We start from the raw sequence: 17,734 nt of genomic DNA on the forward strand, positions 1-17,734 counted from the left end.
CACGGAATAATGGGCTCAAGTTACAGGAAGCCAGATTCCGACTGAACATCAGGAAAAACTTCCTGAGTGTCAGAGCAATACGGCAATGGAACCAATTACCTGGGGAGGTGGTGGGCTCTCCCACACTGGAGGCCTTCAAGACGAGGCTGGACAGCCATTTGTCAGGGATGCTCTGACTTGGATTCCTGCATTGAGCAGGGGGTTGGACTCGATGGCCTTGTAGGCCCCTTCCAACCCTACTATTCTATGATTCTATGATTCTGTGTGATATGGCTGCAAAAAAGGCCAATGCTATTTTGAGCTGCATTCATAGAAGTATCGCTTCCAAATCATGTGAAGTACTAGTTCCCCTCTACTCAGCACTGGTTAGGCCTCATCTGGAGTACTGTGTCCGGTTCTGGGCACCACACTTTAAGAAGGATGCAGACAAACTGGAGAGGGTTCAGAGGACGGCAACAAGGATGATCGGGACTGGAAACAAAGCCCTACAAGAGACTGAAAAACTGGGCATGTTTAGCCTTGAGAAGAGAAGACTGCGGGGAGATAGGATAGCGCTCTTCAAGTACTTGAAAGGTTATCACAGAGAGGAAGGCCAGGATCTCTTCTCGATCATCCCAGAGTGCAGGACACGGAATAATGGGCTCAAGTGACAGGAAGCCAGATTCCGGCTGAACATCAGGAAAAACGTCCTGACTGTTAGAGCAATACGACAATGGAACCAATGACCTAGGGAGGTGGTGGTTGCCTCTACCATGCTGGAGGCATTCAAGATGAAGCTGGAAAGCCATCTGTCAGGGATGCTTTGACTTGGACTCCTGCATTGAGCAGGGGGTTGGACTTGATGGTCCTATAGGCCCCTTCCAACCCTGCTATTTAAGATTCTGTGGGATTGCAGCTTTAGTTCACTTGCCGTTGTAAAGGTCTGATCATCCGTGAACTTAAAAAAATGCATTTTAAACTCTACAGAAACCTAAGTTGTCACCCAAATTAGTTCACACAACATGGATTGCTCAAGCAGTGGAAATTAACCAGATGGGCAGTAGATTCAGGACCATGATGTAGTTATTTGCCTACTGCATAATTTCCACATGTAATCAAATGTCAAAAGATGTGGTGATTGTAATGTTTTCAAGATTATATAGTGAACCACAGAGAATGAATTATCAGGAACAAACTTTACTTAGCAGTGAGCTGCTACCAAACTATATACATAACTGAAAGTAGTCAGATACTCCTCAGCAACCTTTTCCTGCTGTTGTCACCTCAGCAACCTTTTCCTGCTGTTGTCACCCAGAATTGACTCTCCCATACAACCATTTTTGTAAGTGTTATACAACCATAACACTTTAGTTCCTACACACGTTACATCTCCCTTAAAAAAAATTAACTACTCCTTGTATCTAATTGGTTTTCTGACCACCTTGCCTCTTGACGTAGTCATGGGTAAGAGGCCACAGTCTAGCTGAGATGCCTTTAAATAAGGAATAGACAAAGTCAGAGAGATATGGCTAGGCCTGCTAACAATGGAAATTCTGATCTATTTCAGATTGTAGCTCTAATGATCATCAGCTGCTAAGGACAACCCTCACTTCTGGTTTACTATCACATTCTATCTTTTGGGTGCAGCCAGTGCTGGAAACCAAATACTGGACAAAATGGACCTGCAAAGCGTTCCTGTATTCCTTCCTTGTTAAAATGGTAGAGATTTGGAAGAGTGCAAAAGTATTAGGGGCTTGAGGAACATGGATAATGCGGGTAATCTGAAAAGGGTGGATAACCTTCCACCCACCTTGTTAATTCACCCCTATTCTTATACCAGCCTTGCTGGATCAGATCAAAGAGCCATCTAGTTCTAGTGTTTTGTTCCCACAGTCTCCAACCAGCTCCCCATGGGAAACCCATAAACAGGATATGAATGCAACAGCACTCTCCTTCCCCAGCAACTGGTGTATGTAGGCATACTGCCTCTGATACTGAAGGTAACATATAGCCATCAGGATTAGTAGCCATTGATAGCCTTCTCTTCCAGGAATTTGTCTAGCCCCCTTTTAAAGCCATCCAAATTGATGGCCATCACTAAGTCTTGTGGCAGCGAATTCCATAGTTTAACTATGTGCTATATGAAGTACTTCCTTTTGTCTGTCCTGAATCCCCCACCATTCAGCTTCATGGGTTGAACCCTGGGTTATAGTGTTATACAAGAGGGAGAACAATATCCCCCTATCCACTTTTTCCACTCAATGCATAATTTTGTACACATCTATTGTGTCTCCCCTCCCTCATCTTTTCTGTAAGCTAAACAATCTTAGCTGTTGTAACCTTTCCTCATAGGAGAGCTGCTCCAGCCACTTGATCATTTTAGAACACAATCCTAAGCATGTTTAGACAGTAAAAAAAGTCCTACAACCCCCAGCGTTCCCCAGCCAGCATGGCTAATTGGGGAATGCTGGGAGTTGTAGGACTTTTTTTCCTGTCTAAACATGGATTGGATTGTGCCCTTAGTTGCTCTTTTCTGCACTTTTTCCAATTACAGGATATCCTTTTTCAGGTGCAGTGACCAGAACTGTACAAAGTATTCCATGTGTGGTTGCACCATAGTTTTGTCAATCCCAGCCCATTCACCCACCCTTATCCTCTATATCCATGTAATGAGGAACATAAAAAGGCAACTGTGGGGGATTAAAGTTTTATTAACTTTTGTTTCCCACTGCTATCTGAAGTTTCAAAAGGATGGGGTTCTCACAGAAGCTTCCTGGATGGCACAGCTGACCAACCTGTAATATGGCTAGCAGTGGTTTATGGTGCCCTTGCAGAAAAGCAAGGAGCCCGCAGCTCTATGTATGGCAGTCACACTTGGGTTGCCAATGTGGTGCCCCTGGGCACCTATCTTGGAACCCACAAGTTCCCTGCTGCTCCCAATTTTACTCTTGTTTCTTTAGGTTTTTTTATTTTCTTTTTTCCAAACTGGGAGGTTTCCTTGCTGCAGTGCAAAGCGGTGCTCTCCAGCGCTGTCTATTTGGGTTCAGAGGAATGGTTTGTGTTTTGGCGCTCAGACCCCACTTCTGTCTTGTACTTAGATTCTTGGGAAGTTACTTTTATTTCACCAGCTTGCCTTCTGGGAAATGAATGTTTTGTGACCAGCCATGCCCACTGTGGCAGGCATTTTGTGAGAGTGCCAACAACACACACTCAAAATTTCAAATGTGCCTACCGACCCAAAAAGGTTGGGCAGCCCTGTAGTAAAGCCTGCACTTCTGCCTGCTCCATGTATCGGGAGAGATTGAGAGAGAACTACACTGAGTCACAGGGGACTGTGCATGTATTTTGTGCATTAGAGAAATACTATCTCATTTACAGACATGATTTCTAGCACACTTTCCAAAAACGTTGCCCCTCTCTGCTTTCTGTGTCCCCCCCCCCTCCACACATGCTATGAGTTGGGTCTTAGCCCAAGCTTTCTCCCCATTCTAACCCTGATCATCCCGCCCCTCCGTATGGGTTCTCTTGTGATTAACAAGCTGTGAGCGTTGACTGAAGTGCTTCCCACAGTCTGCACATTCATACGGTTTTTCTCCGGTGTGCATCCTCTTGTGCTTCACGAGGAGTGAGCTGCGAGTGAAGCTTTTCCCGCAGTCTGAACAGCTGTACGGCCTCTCCCCGGTGTGGCTCCGCACATGCGCGTTCAAAGCCGACAGCTGCTTAAAGCTCTTTCCGCAGTCCGAGCACTTGAACGGCCTTTCCCCTGTGTGGGTCCTCTCGTGTGCAAGGAGAATCGACCTCTGGTTAAAACCTTTCCCACAGTCCGAGCACTTATACAGCCTCTCTCCTGTGTGGGTTCGCTCATGCACAGTGAGAGCAGACCTCTGGTTGAAACTTTTTCCACAGCTGGAGCATTTGTGCGGCCTCTCTCCTGTGTGAATCCTCTTGTGTGCGATGAGGTGTGAGCGATGCCTAAAGCTGTCACCGCAGTGGGCGCACTGATATGGCCTGTCTCCTGTATGGACTGTCTTGTGAGCAATAAGATTCGAGCAATGGCTGAAGCATTTCCCACAGTCTGGGCATTCATACGGCCTCTCTCCTGTGTGCGTCCTTTTGTGTACGGTTAGACTTGATCTCTGGCTAAAGCTTTTTTCACAGAAAGAGCATATGTACCATTTCCCTCCTGCCTGGACCCTTTCAAGCACTAGAAGGTCACACAGAAGGCGCTCCCCTCCTGCCTTTTCTGGGCGGCTTTCCTGCTGGTGTTCTAAGGCTTCTCCCTGATCAAGGCGGTGGGAAATGTTTTGTTGGCCTCTTCTTGGCAACATCCAACAAGGCTCCATTTCCCCAGGACGCTCTGTCTGGCTTTGCTCCTCCTCATTAGGCTTCCCATAATCTCCTAGAAATGAGAGAGAAAAGAGAATTTTTCCACACTGCACAATAATGCAAACCCTGATGTTCTCTCTAATCTAAATAGTCTTCTAATACTCTCAACCTTGTTTCTTCTTCTTCTATGTTCCCAGCAGCTGTACTGGTCTTTCTGGAGGTTTTGAGTGTTCACCTACTTATTGCCTTTCACGACCCTTCTATGTCTCTCTTTTTTGTTTTGGCCTGGACCTCCCCAATTTTACCCCTTCCTGTTTTAATTCAGATGTCGTTTTGGACATATCATTATTCTGGGATCAACAGTTTTAATGCCAGTTAGAGATTTTACTATATTAAGCGGCATGTTGCGCTCATTTCACATGCCAGCAAGGTGATGCTCAAAATCCTACAAGCTAGGCTTCAGCAGTATGTGAACCGAGAACTACCGGAAGTACAAGCGGGGTTTCGAAGCGGCAGAGGAACTAGAGATCAAATCGCCAACGTTCGCTTCATCATGGAGAAAGCAAGAGAATTCCAGAAAAATGTCTATTTCTGCTTCATTGACTATGCTAAAGCCATTGATTGTGTGGATCACAACAAACTGTGGCAAATTCTTAAAGTGATGGGAGTACCAGACCACCTTACCTGTCTCCTGAGAAACCTGTACGAGGGTCAAGAAGCAACAGTAAGAACCAGACATGGAACAACCGATTGGTTCAAAATTGGGAAAGGAGTACGACAAGGCTGCATATTGTCACCCTGCTTATTTAACTTATACGCAGAGTACATCATGAGAAATGCCGGGTTGGATGAATCACAGGTCGGAATTAAGATTGCTGGGAGAATTATCAACAACCTCCGATATGCAGACGATACCACCCTAATGGCAGAAAGCGAAGAGGATCTCAAGAGCCTCTTGTTGAGGGTGAAAGAGGAGAGTGCAAAAGCTGGTTTGAAACTCAACATTAAAAAAACGAAGATCATGGCATCTGGCCCCATCACTTCCTGGCATATAGAAGGGGAAGAAATGGAAGCAGTGACAGATTTTACTTTCTTGGGCTCCAAGATCACCGCAGACGGTGACTGTAGCCATGAAATTAAAAGACGCTTGCTCCTTGGGAGGAAAGCTATGGCCAACCTAGACAGCATAGTAAGAAGCAGAGACATCACCTTGCCGACAAAGGTCCGTCTAATCAAAGCTATGGTTTTCCCAGTAGTAATGTATGGCTGTGAGAGCTGGACTATAAGGAAGGCTGAGCACCGAAGAATTGATGCTTTCGAACTGTGGTGCTGGAGAAGACTCTTACAAGTCCCCTGGACTGCAAGGAGGTCAAATCAGTCCATCCTAAAGGAAATCAACCCTGAGTGCTCATTGGAAGGACAGATACTGAAGCTGAAGCTCCAATATTTTGGCCACCTAATGCGAAGAGAAAACTCTCTGGAAAAGACCCTGATGCTGGGAAAGACTGAAGGCAAAAGGAGAAGGGGACGGCAGAGGATGAGATGGCTAGATAGCATCACGGATGCAATGAATATGAACTTGAGCACGCTCCAGGAGAGAGCGCGGGACAGGAAGGCCTGGCGTGCTATGGTCCATGGGGTCACGAAGAGTCGGACACGACTGAACAACAACAACAACAAAGTATAATAAAGAAACAAAAGGCTGTACTGTTTGTTTTACAAAGGATTAAAAATCCAGTAAAATGCTTTTGAAAGCAGAAATAGATGCGAGGATTTTGCTGACATGACACTCCCCCCACAAGTTAGCTCAGTCCTCTAGTAGAAGTACTAACCAGAATAAAGTATTCCATAGTTATTCTGAAGCCTGCTCAAAATGCCCTGGGATTCTTCAGAATTTTAAAAAGGAACTCATATTAAGTATAAAGATATATTTGTTAAACTTATATGCAGCCTTTAGATGGGGCACAGACTTGACCACACCTGCTTAGCTTTAGCATTGCTGCAGTATCTGATGCTTTCCAAACCATTCCCCGCTCCCATCTTGATAAGATTTTAACATTTTTAGGACATAATCCTATGCACGTTTAGACAAAAAAAGGTCTACAACTCCCAGCCTGGCTGGCTGGGCAGTCTGGCAATTGTAGGACTTTTTTCTGTCTAAACATGCAAAGGATTGTGCCCTTAAACATCAGAACCACAATACTTGCTTTGATTTGTGGCATGGCCATGTTTATACGCACTTAGGGACAAAACCTTTTCACATCAGTAGATGAAAGATCCAGGAATTCACTTTTATAGTGAGCAATTTAACCCTCTCTTACCTTACACCCTTGAGATGTTTGGACCAGAACTCCCTTAAGTCACAGCAAGCATGGCCAATAGACAGATTCTGGGACTTGTAGTCTGAACTATCTGGAGGGTACCAGGTTGCCTGCTCCTGCTGTACCCTACTCCACCCCCTTTCATTTGGCAATCTACTGTTTCATTATTCAGCCAGACCCTCTTCTGCATTGCTGCTCACCTTTTGGAATCAGATCAATCAACATGCTGGGCAAATATTTTGGATAGATGTATTTTTGAGTTTTTGGTACTGAAAACATGGCAGGGAGGCTAACACCTTCTTCACACAAGCCATGGGCTTTAAGAGTGTGTTCCATAAAATATGAGACATCAGGAAGGCCCCTCCCCCCAGGTTTAATTTAGGAATTCAAGATGATCCTCTAATTTAGGCACCAGGAGTCCTTACCTGGTGAGCTGGCATCACAGTCAACCTCCTGTTTGATCTCCCTGAAGAGTGGCTGCTGCCTGGTGTCTGATGGAGCCCTCTCTGCCTCTGGGCAATGTACAGCTACCACCTTCAGTGGACCTGGTACCTGAAAAAATAACCATGAGGACCTGTTCAGGGCACAGGGATGAGGCTTGGAGGGCAAAAGCTAGACACAAGACCTAGATCAATCAGCCTTCCCCAACCTGGTGACCCCCAGATGTGTTGGGACTATATCTCCCAGCATCCCCAGCCAGCATGGGAGGGTGCCAGAGGGTATCTGCAGGGCACCGGATTGGGGAAGGCTGGCCTAGAGTTTGCTACTCACTCACTCTCACAATCAGCCCAGGCCACAACCAAGAAAGGGCAGGAAAAGGGCTTGCTGTACAACTCAGCAGTGGAGTAATCTGCTGTGTGTGTGAGAAAGCACTGCCTTGCTTGTCTTTAAAAATTAGCATGTACAACGCAAAATGCTTTGACACACATCCTCTCAATAAATCCTTAAATCCTTACAACAGCCCTATAATATAGGTCACTATTACTATCCCTCCTGCTTCAGAGAGAGTGGGAGAGGGGATGAAGCTCCACTAAGGCAGTCTGGGGAGTCCATGGCTGGGCTGAGATTTAAACTGGTGGATTTGGTGGCTCACAGCTCATGTCTCAACTACCATGCCACGCCACAGCTGAACAGTGCTTTTATGTCACCTGACGCCGTCTCAAGCGCAGTACTTTCCAGTTGACGTTGTTCATGCATTCTGCTACGAGTTGCTGAGTTTTTTGAGTTATCAAGCGAAACCGGGCTTTCACTCCACATCCCCTCTGGACAACCACCATCTGACTCTCTCACCTGAACTTCCGGCCACCTTAGCAGGAAATCCTCAGCCAGGGCCACAGCCCAGGAACAGGTCTCTGGTCCACCATCCCGGACCCATTTCTGGACTTCTTGGGGCAGGATGGTCAGGAACTGCTCCAGAACCACCAGCTCCAGGATCTGCTCCTTTGTATGCCTTTCTGGCTTCAGCCACTGATGGCAAAGCTGCCGGAGCTGCCGGCAGGCCTCTCGGGGGCCATCGGCTTCCGGGTAGCGGAACTGTCGGAAACACTGGCACCTTGAGTTTGTGTCCGGCTCCTCCTCCATCTTCCCGCAGTCGGCCTTGACACTGCCTGACAGTTGGCTACCAGTTTGTTTGGCTTCTGGGCTGAGGCCTGGCAGGAACTGGGCCAACCCCTGAGCACCAGGCTGCTCACTGGAGTCAGTTACTCCTTCACAGAGGGTCAGAAAAGATGTCCTCTCAACTGGCATGGTTCTTGGCAACTGTGGGTGTCTCCACTCTGACTGGGGGAATTCTATTCTTTTCAGAAACGCCTGCAACTGGGCCTCCCAGCACTGCTGCAGCCATTTATGAGGTTCTTGTTTGACCTCTTCTGAAAGGGTCTGTTCCTCACAATCCCCACAACTCCCCACACGGACAGTGCAAAGGCTGTTTCCCACGCCATTCCTCAGTTCAGGGCCTGCGGGCTCCAGCTCCTCCATTTTCAATCCCTGATTGAGCATTGCTTCAAATGGGAAAGCCAGCCCTGACACATCTCTTTCCATGGCAGCCATTTTCTCCCTCAAAAGTTGGAGATGGGGGGCAGCTGAACGGGTGCTCCTCATTAGTTGCACAGGCTCAGTGTGAATTTCTCAAACATATAATCTTCACAGGTGAAATGTGGTATTCCTATAAAGGGGAGAGGGGATTTTCCCTGAGAGAAAGATAAGACAATCAGTAAAAATAAGAGAACATAGGCACTGCTAGGCCTGGGCACATGAGGCCTTGGCCCCGAATCTATTCCCCAGAGCACCTAGTGTCCATTGGTGCCAATGGAAGGGCTTTTTCCTTAGCTTAATTGCCACACGGGGCAAATGTCAAGGGGGATTGCAGCTGGGGAGGGAAGGGTTAACTCTCCCCTCCTCATATGCTGCAACCCCCTCTCCCCCAAAAAGCTCTCACCCTGCAATGGCAATTAAGCTTTGAAAAAACTTTTTCTATTGGATGTATTTATATCCAATGGATATCCAAATCCAAAGTTTGCTATCTCTCACAGGGTGTGTGTGTGTGTGTGTGTGAAGAGGGGCCCTCTCCATCCAGCTGGGCCTTTGAAACCTGAGGAGTCTTCCTATCCATGTCTGGACAAGCTTGGGAAACTTGCTCCCCCCACATCTTGCAGTTCTTCAGAATCCGAACTACTCTGCCACTCTCTGCACTCAGAGGCAACCATGACATCCTGGGTGGACAAGTGTGTTTTCAGGAGGCATTTGAAAGATGTCACATTTTCTGCCTCCTGAACTGCACAGGGGATGGTTTTCCAGAGGGTGGGTGCCGCTACCGAAAAGGCCTGCTGTCGGGTTATTATATGGAAATTACCTTCCATTAATTTCAGAATGACCAGCAAGGCCTCCTCTGATGATCTTAAAGGTCGGCTGGGTATATATAAGGGAAGGTGGTCTGCTAGATATGCTGATCTCAACTTGTTTAGGGCTTTGTATGACAATAACATAACCTTGAACATGACTCGGAATATAATAGGCAGCCAGTGCAGTTCTTTTAACATGTTATGTGAGCATAGCTGGGTGTCCCAGTGAGCGCTGAATTCTGCACTACCTGCAGCTTCTGAACCAGGGACAAAGGCAGCCCCGCATAGAGTGCATTACAGTAGATTAATTGTGAGGTTGCAGGGCATGGATCACCATGGCTAGGCTATCTCTATCCAGGAATGGGCATAGTTGGTGTACCAACCGGAGTTGGTAATGGGCACTCTGGGCCACTGAGGTCACCTGGGCCTCCAGTGACAAAGATAGATCCAGAGCACCCCAAACTATGTACCTGCTTCTTCAGAGAAAGTGCAACACCACCCAGAACAGGCAAACAGCCCAATTCCTGGACCTAGGAATTGCCAACCCATAGGGTCTCTGTCTTATCTGGATTCAGTTTTAGATTATCTTAACTGAAGAATGATTTTATTTGAAATTATTCGTATGAGAAACTAATTGGCTGGTTTTGCCTTCTGTGAAACTGAAATAGATTTCAGTAGTTATTTCTCCATTTGCACATATATAGATCGACATATGAACTTTTTATCCAGATTTGTGCCCTATGGGCCCAGGCCCCAAATCTTTTAAGTGCCTAGCAACACCCCTGTGGAGGAGGCCTACAAGCTGTGCACTGAAGTCTACAAATGAATGCTGCAGGATGCAGCTCTTCACTTGTCGCCTTCCTCAAACCTCCCCTTGGCCTCCTCCAAAGGCTAAACTAACCACTGCTTCCTCCCTGCTTAAGCAGTGTCCTCCTCCTCTCTCCAAATCCTGGCAAGTCCTAGTTCCCCTCTACTCAGCACTGGTTAGGCCTCATCTGGAGTACTGTGTCCAGTTCTGGGCACTGAAGGATGCAGAGAAGCTGGAGAGGGTTCAGAGGAGGGCAACGAAGATGATCAGGGGCCTGGAAACGAAGCCCTATGAAGAGAGATTGGAAGAACTGGGCATGTTTAGCCTTGAGAAGAGAAGACTGAGGGGGGATATGATAATCTCATCTTAAAGATTTAGTGCCCTGGCCCCTCTTTGCACCTTGAACCACCCGGAGGCAGCGCCTCCCAACTCCCTTTGTGCTGCTCTTGTGGTCAAGCCCCTCTGCCCAATTTTAAATTTCCTGCCTGCCTCGACCCCCCGCCGCCCTTTCACTCTCCAGATTCCCTCCCTCAAGCTGTGAAGAGTCTCCATCCAGCTGCCTGGGAGTTTTACACCCTGTTTCCCCCACCCCGGGAGGAGGAGCGCAGGAAGGGGCTTTCAAGGGTCTCCTCCTCCTCTGGCTATCAGGCTTGCCTGGAAAAGGAGCGAGGACTTTGTCCCTCAGAAAGCATCACGCTGTGATTCGGGGTGGAAAGCCCCTCCAGATGTTGTTGGGCTACAGCTCCCACCGCCCTTGGCCATGCTGGCTGGGGCTGATAGGAGCTGGAGTCCAAGAACATCTGGAGGGCCCCAGGTACCCCGCCCCTGGGCGTCGTGCAAAAGGCGGAGCGTCAAGTTTGGCCTGATCGCAAGAGGCGGCGGCGGTGCAGCCGCAGGAGGACGAGGGGGCGACATCTCCTGTTGCGCGCTTTTCATCGCCCAGTGGCCCGGTTTCCTCGACTGCTGAGCTGCAGCGCTGAGCCCCTCCCGCCACGCGGGGGCCCTCACCGTTATTATCCTCCCTGGGGAGCTTCGCGCGGAGACGCGCCTCTCTGAGAGGGCTCGCGGGCACGCGCTCTAAAAAGTAAATGAAATTGCCACCCCGCAGCCAACGCACGGCCGAAGGCAGGCGCGCCGCTTGCTCTACTTTCTGTCTATCTCTATGGTCGCGCAGCATTTCCCCCTACCATAGAGCCGCACGTCGTCGCAGCCCTTTCCGGCACTTCCGGTCCACTTCGGGGCGTTTCCCACGGAGGGAGCGCGGGTGAGAGCGATTCACCTCTGCGTCCATAGGCCGCTATGGCCCGTGGCGGCTTTCAATGTTTGTCGGAAGTTTAGGAAGTGTGCCACTCTACCAGTTTTTCCGCCGGCTCTATGGTTATGTGAGGCGGTTGCCCGCCTTTTGGCAAGAGGCCCCTGCGCGGGGCTGCCTGAAGATCTGCCTCTGCAGAAGCGGCTGCGGTTGTAAGACGGTACAGTAGTCGCTGTATACGATACTCTCTCCCCCCCACCTTATTTCTTATTCTTTAGAATTTATAAACAGCGGCCTTATCCCCAAAAGGATATCGTGGCTTTATAGCTCTGCTTGGGGAACAATTCTTTAAAACTCAATTTTCTAAATCTGAAGCTCGGGAGGGAAGGAAGCAAAACAAGGATCCATGAAACCGGAAAGGGATCCTCATGATTTCATACGTTTTTTAAAGAGGAGACCCACGAAGCCGCCATCCGATCACAGAGCACGTCTGCTTCCATGGACTGGACCAGAAAAAATCACAGATCCGCCACTCGTGGGCTTAGCCATGGTGCAAAAACATGGATCTGAGGCAGGGATCCTCATGATTTTTACAAGAAACATACCCCCGAACATGTCATATCACAGAGCATATTTGCCTCCGTGGACTGAACCAGAAAAATCACAGATCTGCCACTCGTGGGAGCAGCCACGGCGCACAAATTTGGATCCGAGGCTGGAATCCTCTTGGTTTCATATTATTCAGAGCAAATCCTGCAAATCACAGTCAAATCACTGAGCAAATCTGTCTCCATGGACTGAACCAGAAAAATCATGGATCTTCTACTTGTGGGAGTAGCCACAGTGCAAAAACATGGATCTGAGGCAAGTACCATTATAATTTTTACAAGAAAGACACCCCCAAACAGTATCATATCACAGAGCACATTTTTTTCCAGGGACTGAACCATAACATTCACAGAGCTGCCACTCATGGGCACAGCCACATGGATCCAAGGCAGACATCTTCAGTGATCCCCATGACTTTTACAAGGAAGATACCCCAACACTATTATATCACAGAGCACATAAGCCTCCACAGACTGAACCAGAAAATTTGCAGATCTGCCACTCATGGGCATAGGCACAGCACAAAACCATGGATCGGAATTTTATGTGGGATCTACATGAAAACATGGTCAAATCATAGATCACATGGATGCCCATGACCTGAACCAAATTACTGATCCTGTACTTGACCATTCCACTACAGTGCAAAAGCATTGGTTCAAGGCACATATCCTCGGAACTGAATCTTAAAAATAATGAATCCTGTAATCCCTTTTTTAAAACCCTAGGTTTTTAGGAATGAGTGAGCATGGTAGTGCATGCTGCCTGATCTCCTGCTGTGACTGAGGGCTTCATCACATGGAGCTTTTATCCTGCGATTGAGATTGCTCCTTCACAGAAGTTTGCAGGGTCTTTACATGACGCTGTGACCTTTGTTCCGTTTTGAGCTATCAAATTATCCCATTGTGTTGCGCTTCAGTTTTCTCCGTGAAAAGAGTTAAAGTGGCAAGAAGAAGAGTGAGATCAATGAAAGATAACGGAAGACTCAGATATGGGGAGAAGGGGGGCGAGGGAGGAAGCGCATGTCAAGGGAGTCAGTGATGATCCTGCATTTAAAATGGAAGCAGAAAGCCCCGTTTTAAATGCAGGATTTTAGGCTGGTGTAGAAATGTCCTGAGAGCAGCTAAATAATCCAGGAAAGTTTCGTCCATGGGTTGTTTGTTGTGATGTGCAAACAGGGAAGTCTGGCTTGTCTCTTCCAGAACAAGTCTGAGAACCCCAAACCAAACCGTGGCTTATTTCTCTGGATTGATCGTGAATAGGCAAACCAGAGTTTCTGGTTTCATGTCACAACAAACTAGCAAGGGGCCAGAACATCCCTGGGTTATTTCAGTTTTCCCACTCACAGCACAGGTGATCAGGCAGTGTTCATCAGCACACTGCAACACTCACAACCCAGGATTGTTGTGATATGTTTACCAGGCCTCTTTCTCCAAATCTATAATCAAACCAGCTCTCATCCTTCTATACACACTGGCATCTAAAAATATGTATCCATTGGAGCAAGGTGTTGCCATGGAACAACAACAGGTGTATGAGGAATGGATCCTCATGAATCATCTTAATAGTTTTTACATGGAACACCTAAAATCAAATGTTAAGTCACACTTTGCACCCTTATCTATGGAGTGCACCACAAAAATCAGCATGGATCCAGCATGCTGTGCTACACCATGCTGTGCAAGCTTTGATCAGAAGCAGGGTCCTCATGATTCTTGCACACAAGCCCCACCATGTAATCATAAGGATATAAAAACTCTCTGAGGCACGGGATCTAATAGATTTTTCATGGTTTTTGGAGACATGTCCACCATCTAATTTATTTATTTATTGCATTTATATCCCATCTTTTTTCCTCTTGCAAGGAACCCAAGGTGGCTTACATTATTCTCCTCTCCATTTTATCCTCACAACAACAACCCTGTGAGGTAGGTTGGGCTGAGAGTCTGTGACTGGCCCAAAGTCACCCAGTGAGCTTCCATGGCTGAGTGGGGACTGGAACCAGGATCTCCCAGCTTTCAGTCCAGCACTCTCACCACTACACCACGCTGGCTCTCATTACAGCTCACCTCTACCTGCAGGTAATCCAATACAAGTAGGGATGTACAGATTTTCTTAGATCCTTTCCATCTGTATTTGTCGGGTGTCTTTAATTCCATCAGCCACTCATTGACAGAATTGGATTACTTTCTACAAGAATTATCTTCTACTTGTGCAAATGCACATTCTCACTAATGTTCATGAGTGCTAATGTGCATTAACACATTATTGCAAGTACACATTAGTGCTAATGGGCAGTGATGCAAATCTCCACCAAAAGTAAAAGAATGGTCTGGAAGACCACAGAATCCACGCAGAAGATGCTGGTTCGCAGCAGAATCCACAGGTCAGATATATAGTAATCTGAATTCTTTTGAATCCATTGCAGATTTTGTCAACATCCATAACTAAAAGTATGTTATTTTATTTCTCTGCTCTTTTCCTGCTAAGAAATGCAACATAAATTAGCAATACAACATCAGCAATTACAAAATAAAATAATATACAAAACAGCACCAATATGTGTCAAGACAGCAAATTCAAGGGGATAAAACCACAGTTTCAATTATCATTAAAAGCCTGGTGAAGAAGGATGCTCTTCACCATTTCTCAGAAGGTGGAATGAGAGGAGGCCAGGGACATCTCCCATGGGAGACAGTTTCAAAGCTTTGTTGCCAACACAGATAAGGTCCTGTCCGTTGTACCAATGAAACTAAGCTCAGCGGCAGAATGTGAAGCGGAACCCTCCCTTCAGATTTTAAACAGGTGGGCTTGATCACATGGAGACACATGGTCCTTCTTATGATATTGGTTGAGGCCGGTAATGCTCCAAAGATCAAGATTTTGTATTTGGCATGGAAACATAACAGGAGCCAATGCAGCTTAAAAAATATAGGAGCAATTTGCTCCAGACAATTGGCTCCCGACAGTAGCTGGGAGCTGTCCACCAATATAACTGGATGGCTACTAGTTCAACCACAATATGAGAGGAAAAGAAAAAAAAATCAGTTGACTGTTGGTATGCTGCATTTTCTCATTTTTACATGATCAGGGGCAGAATCCAATGCAGCCCTTGTGGGTGTGGCCAGCCCCGCCAATTCTGTTCCACAAGTGGCCACTACCGGTGATTTAGCGCTTCCGGGGTCAACCCGAAATGAGTGGAAACACTCATTTCTGGAAGGGGGCAGATCAGCGGATCAGACACAATGACCTGCCACCTTCCAGAAATTAGCATTTCTGCTTGTTTTGGGACTTACCCCTGGCTGGAAGTGCTAAATTGCTGGTCTGCAAGCAGTGGGGCTGCTTGTGCGATGGAATTGGCAGGACTGGCTGAGTGTGAACCAGAATCGGCAGCCAGCTCCTCTAGTGGATGGGCAGCACTGGATTCTGCCCTTAGATACCACAGTTCAGGAAGTTCAATCCCTGAAGGTCTCCAGGGCACTGTCTTATGGTCAGAGGACTTTCAGCTGTTATGACCCAAGGATGTGGACAAGGCGCTGGTTTAAGTTAGCCTAAGCACCCTTGCTCTTCGTGGCTCATTACATCCAGAAGGGAGGGGATGACTAGCTCATTTTGAGAGGTTGTCAGTTCTTCCCTGCTGGTCGGAGTGGTGAAACCACTTCTGAAATAAATATCCTTGGATCCAGCAGGTCAGAATAATTATAGGCCAGTAGTTAACATCCCTTTCCTGGGAAAGGTGCTTGAGAGAGTGGTGGCAGATCAGATCCCATCACTCGTGGATGAAATTGATTTTCTAGTTCAGTCCATGGAGGCAGATGTGCTCTGTGATTTGATTGTGCTTTGTGGGATTTGCTCTGTTAAAATTACATGAAATCAAGAGGATCCTTGCCTCAGAACCATGTTTTTGCGCCATGGCTGCACTCATGAGTGGCCAGTCCATGATTTTTCTGGTCCAGTCCGCAGAGGCAAATGTGCTCTGTGATATGATGGTACTATTTTGGCATATCTTTCTCATAAAAATCACGAGGATCCCTATCCCTGAGGATCCCTTCCTCGGGTCCAAGTTTTCCCACCGTGGCTGCCATGAGTGGCGAGTCTGGGATTTTTCTGGTTCAGGCCCTGGAGCCAAATGTGCTCTGTGATATGATGGTGTTTTGGGGTATGTTTCTTGCAAAAATCATGAGGATCCCTGCTTCAGATCCCTGTTTTTGCGCCGTGACTGCACCCTCGAGTGGCAGATCCGGGTTCAGTCTGTGGAGTCAGATGCTCTCTGTGATTGGATGGTGGGTTTGTGGGTCTCCCCTTTAAAAATCATATGAAATCATGAAGATCCCTTGCGAGGTGGATGCAGCGGAATGTATTTCTGCTTCCGGCAGATTTGTGATGATGAGGCAGGCTTTGCTGTAGACAGCTACAGGCTGGGTCCTCCTGCAAAGAGAAAGTAGCACGTGGGGGATAAGCAGCAGCCGGCTGGACTAGCAGGTAAGAGGGGACCCCGCCCCCTCCCTTCCCCAGATGTTCTGGCTGAGCCCCCAACCCCATTCCATCCTCTTTCTTTTCCAGAGAGCCCCCATGCTTCCCAGTTCCACCCCTTCCAATCTCCCAGAGAACCCAGGAGTCCTGGCTGCCAGTTTCCTGTTCACAAGTTCACTGGAACTCTGTTTTCTTCCAAAGACCCCAGAATTCTTGGATTTCTGGAACCCACCCCCATCCCAGGTTGTCCTCATCGTAAATCATGCTTCTCCCAGAGAAACCAGATCACAGGCTTCTGTCAGACTTCTTCAGTAGATCCCCATACTCATCCAAAGAAGCCATATTCTAGGTATTCAAACCTGCTGGGTGGCTTTTTCTAATGATTCGTATGGAAGGCAGATTTCACAGCTTTTGCCTCAAGTCAGGAGACATGTATATGGGGGAAGGAGGGAGGGTTCTTTCATACCTGAGCTATTGTATTTGGATTTTCAAAATGCCACTGTCCTGAGTGTTTTATGAGATACTGCAGTATTGAAAAGAAAACTGGAAATATTTGTATGCTTCAAATAATTCAGCCTTCTCCAGCTTGGTGCCCTTCAGAGGTTTTGAACTGAAACTCCTAGGACTCCTGACTATTGGCCATGCTGGCTGGGGCTGATGGGAGTTGTAGTCTAAAACCAGTGGAAGGCACTGGGTTGGGGAAGGCTAAAATAATCCATTCCTTTTTTTCTGGCTGTCCTTGCAGCCTGTCCTTTTCCCTGCCTGAGGGAGAGCTGAGATAGGCAGATCTGGGAGCCAGAACTTCTCTCAGCTCTCTGGGTAGGGACTGGAGAGTAGTAATAATAATAATTGAGAACAGGGGAGGGATTGCTGATAGGCTGGATTTCTACTGTGCCTAGAAAGGAAATAGGATTTGAAGGCTTGGGCACTGATTAAAGGCCCAGGACTCCTGCTCCCGCTCCTCTGGGAATTAAACACCTTTCCTCCATATGGTAGTACCTAAAGAAGGGATTTCCAAAATGTTGTGAAAGAAGTACATATGTACCCTTATTGTGTGTGTGCTTGGGAGGTGAGGGTCATGGAGAACCAACTATCTTTTGTTCTATCTGTCTGGGTCATTTGCCTG

General features: G+C 47.3%; 2 protein-coding genes across 11 annotated transcripts in view; one reads left to right on the forward strand and one right to left on the reverse strand.

Moving 5' to 3' along the window:
• Positions 1-176: 176 nt before the first annotated feature.
• LOC146355363 (uncharacterized) lies at positions 177-11,624 on the reverse strand. 4 transcript variants are annotated; one of them, XM_084830495.1, is made up of 4 exons: positions 11,462-11,624; positions 7,917-8,815; positions 7,052-7,178; positions 177-4,378 (listed from the first exon to the last, which is right to left on the reverse strand). In XM_084830495.1, the coding sequence occupies exons 2-4, from the start codon at positions 8,724-8,726 to the stop codon at positions 3,468-3,470; spliced, it is 1,848 nt and encodes a 615-aa protein (XP_084686621.1). In that variant the 5' UTR covers positions 8,727-8,815; positions 11,462-11,624; the 3' UTR covers positions 177-3,467. The 4 variants fall into 4 exon arrangements, with proteins under 4 accessions (XP_084686621.1, XP_084686620.1, XP_084686619.1 ...); XM_084830494.1 differs by having other exon boundaries at positions 11,283-11,464; XM_084830493.1 differs by lacking the exon at positions 11,462-11,624 and adding an exon at positions 10,929-11,105.
• Positions 11,502-17,734, forward strand: part of VARS1 (valyl-tRNA synthetase 1) — a 47,688-nt gene continuing 41,455 nt past the window's right edge. The window contains exons 1-2 of one of the 7 annotated variants that reach the window (XM_084830474.1): positions 11,533-16,617; positions 16,699-16,957. Coding sequence is in view for 1 of the 7 variants with exons in the window: in XM_084830470.1 (XP_084686596.1) it covers positions 12,380-12,390 (11 nt within the window). In the remaining 6 variants the exon portion in view is untranslated. Of the gene's footprint in view, positions 16,618-16,698; positions 16,958-17,734 lie in introns of all 7 variants that reach the window. The other 6 variants (XM_084830475.1, XM_084830476.1, XM_084830477.1 and 3 more) reach the window with 6 other exon arrangements.

Source organism: Heloderma suspectum, chromosome 2 (genome assembly GCF_057233095.1).
Source record: "Heloderma suspectum isolate Gila_16-S chromosome 2, 16-S_ref, whole genome shotgun sequence".
NCBI lineage: Eukaryota > Metazoa > Chordata > Lepidosauria > Squamata > Helodermatidae > Heloderma > Heloderma suspectum.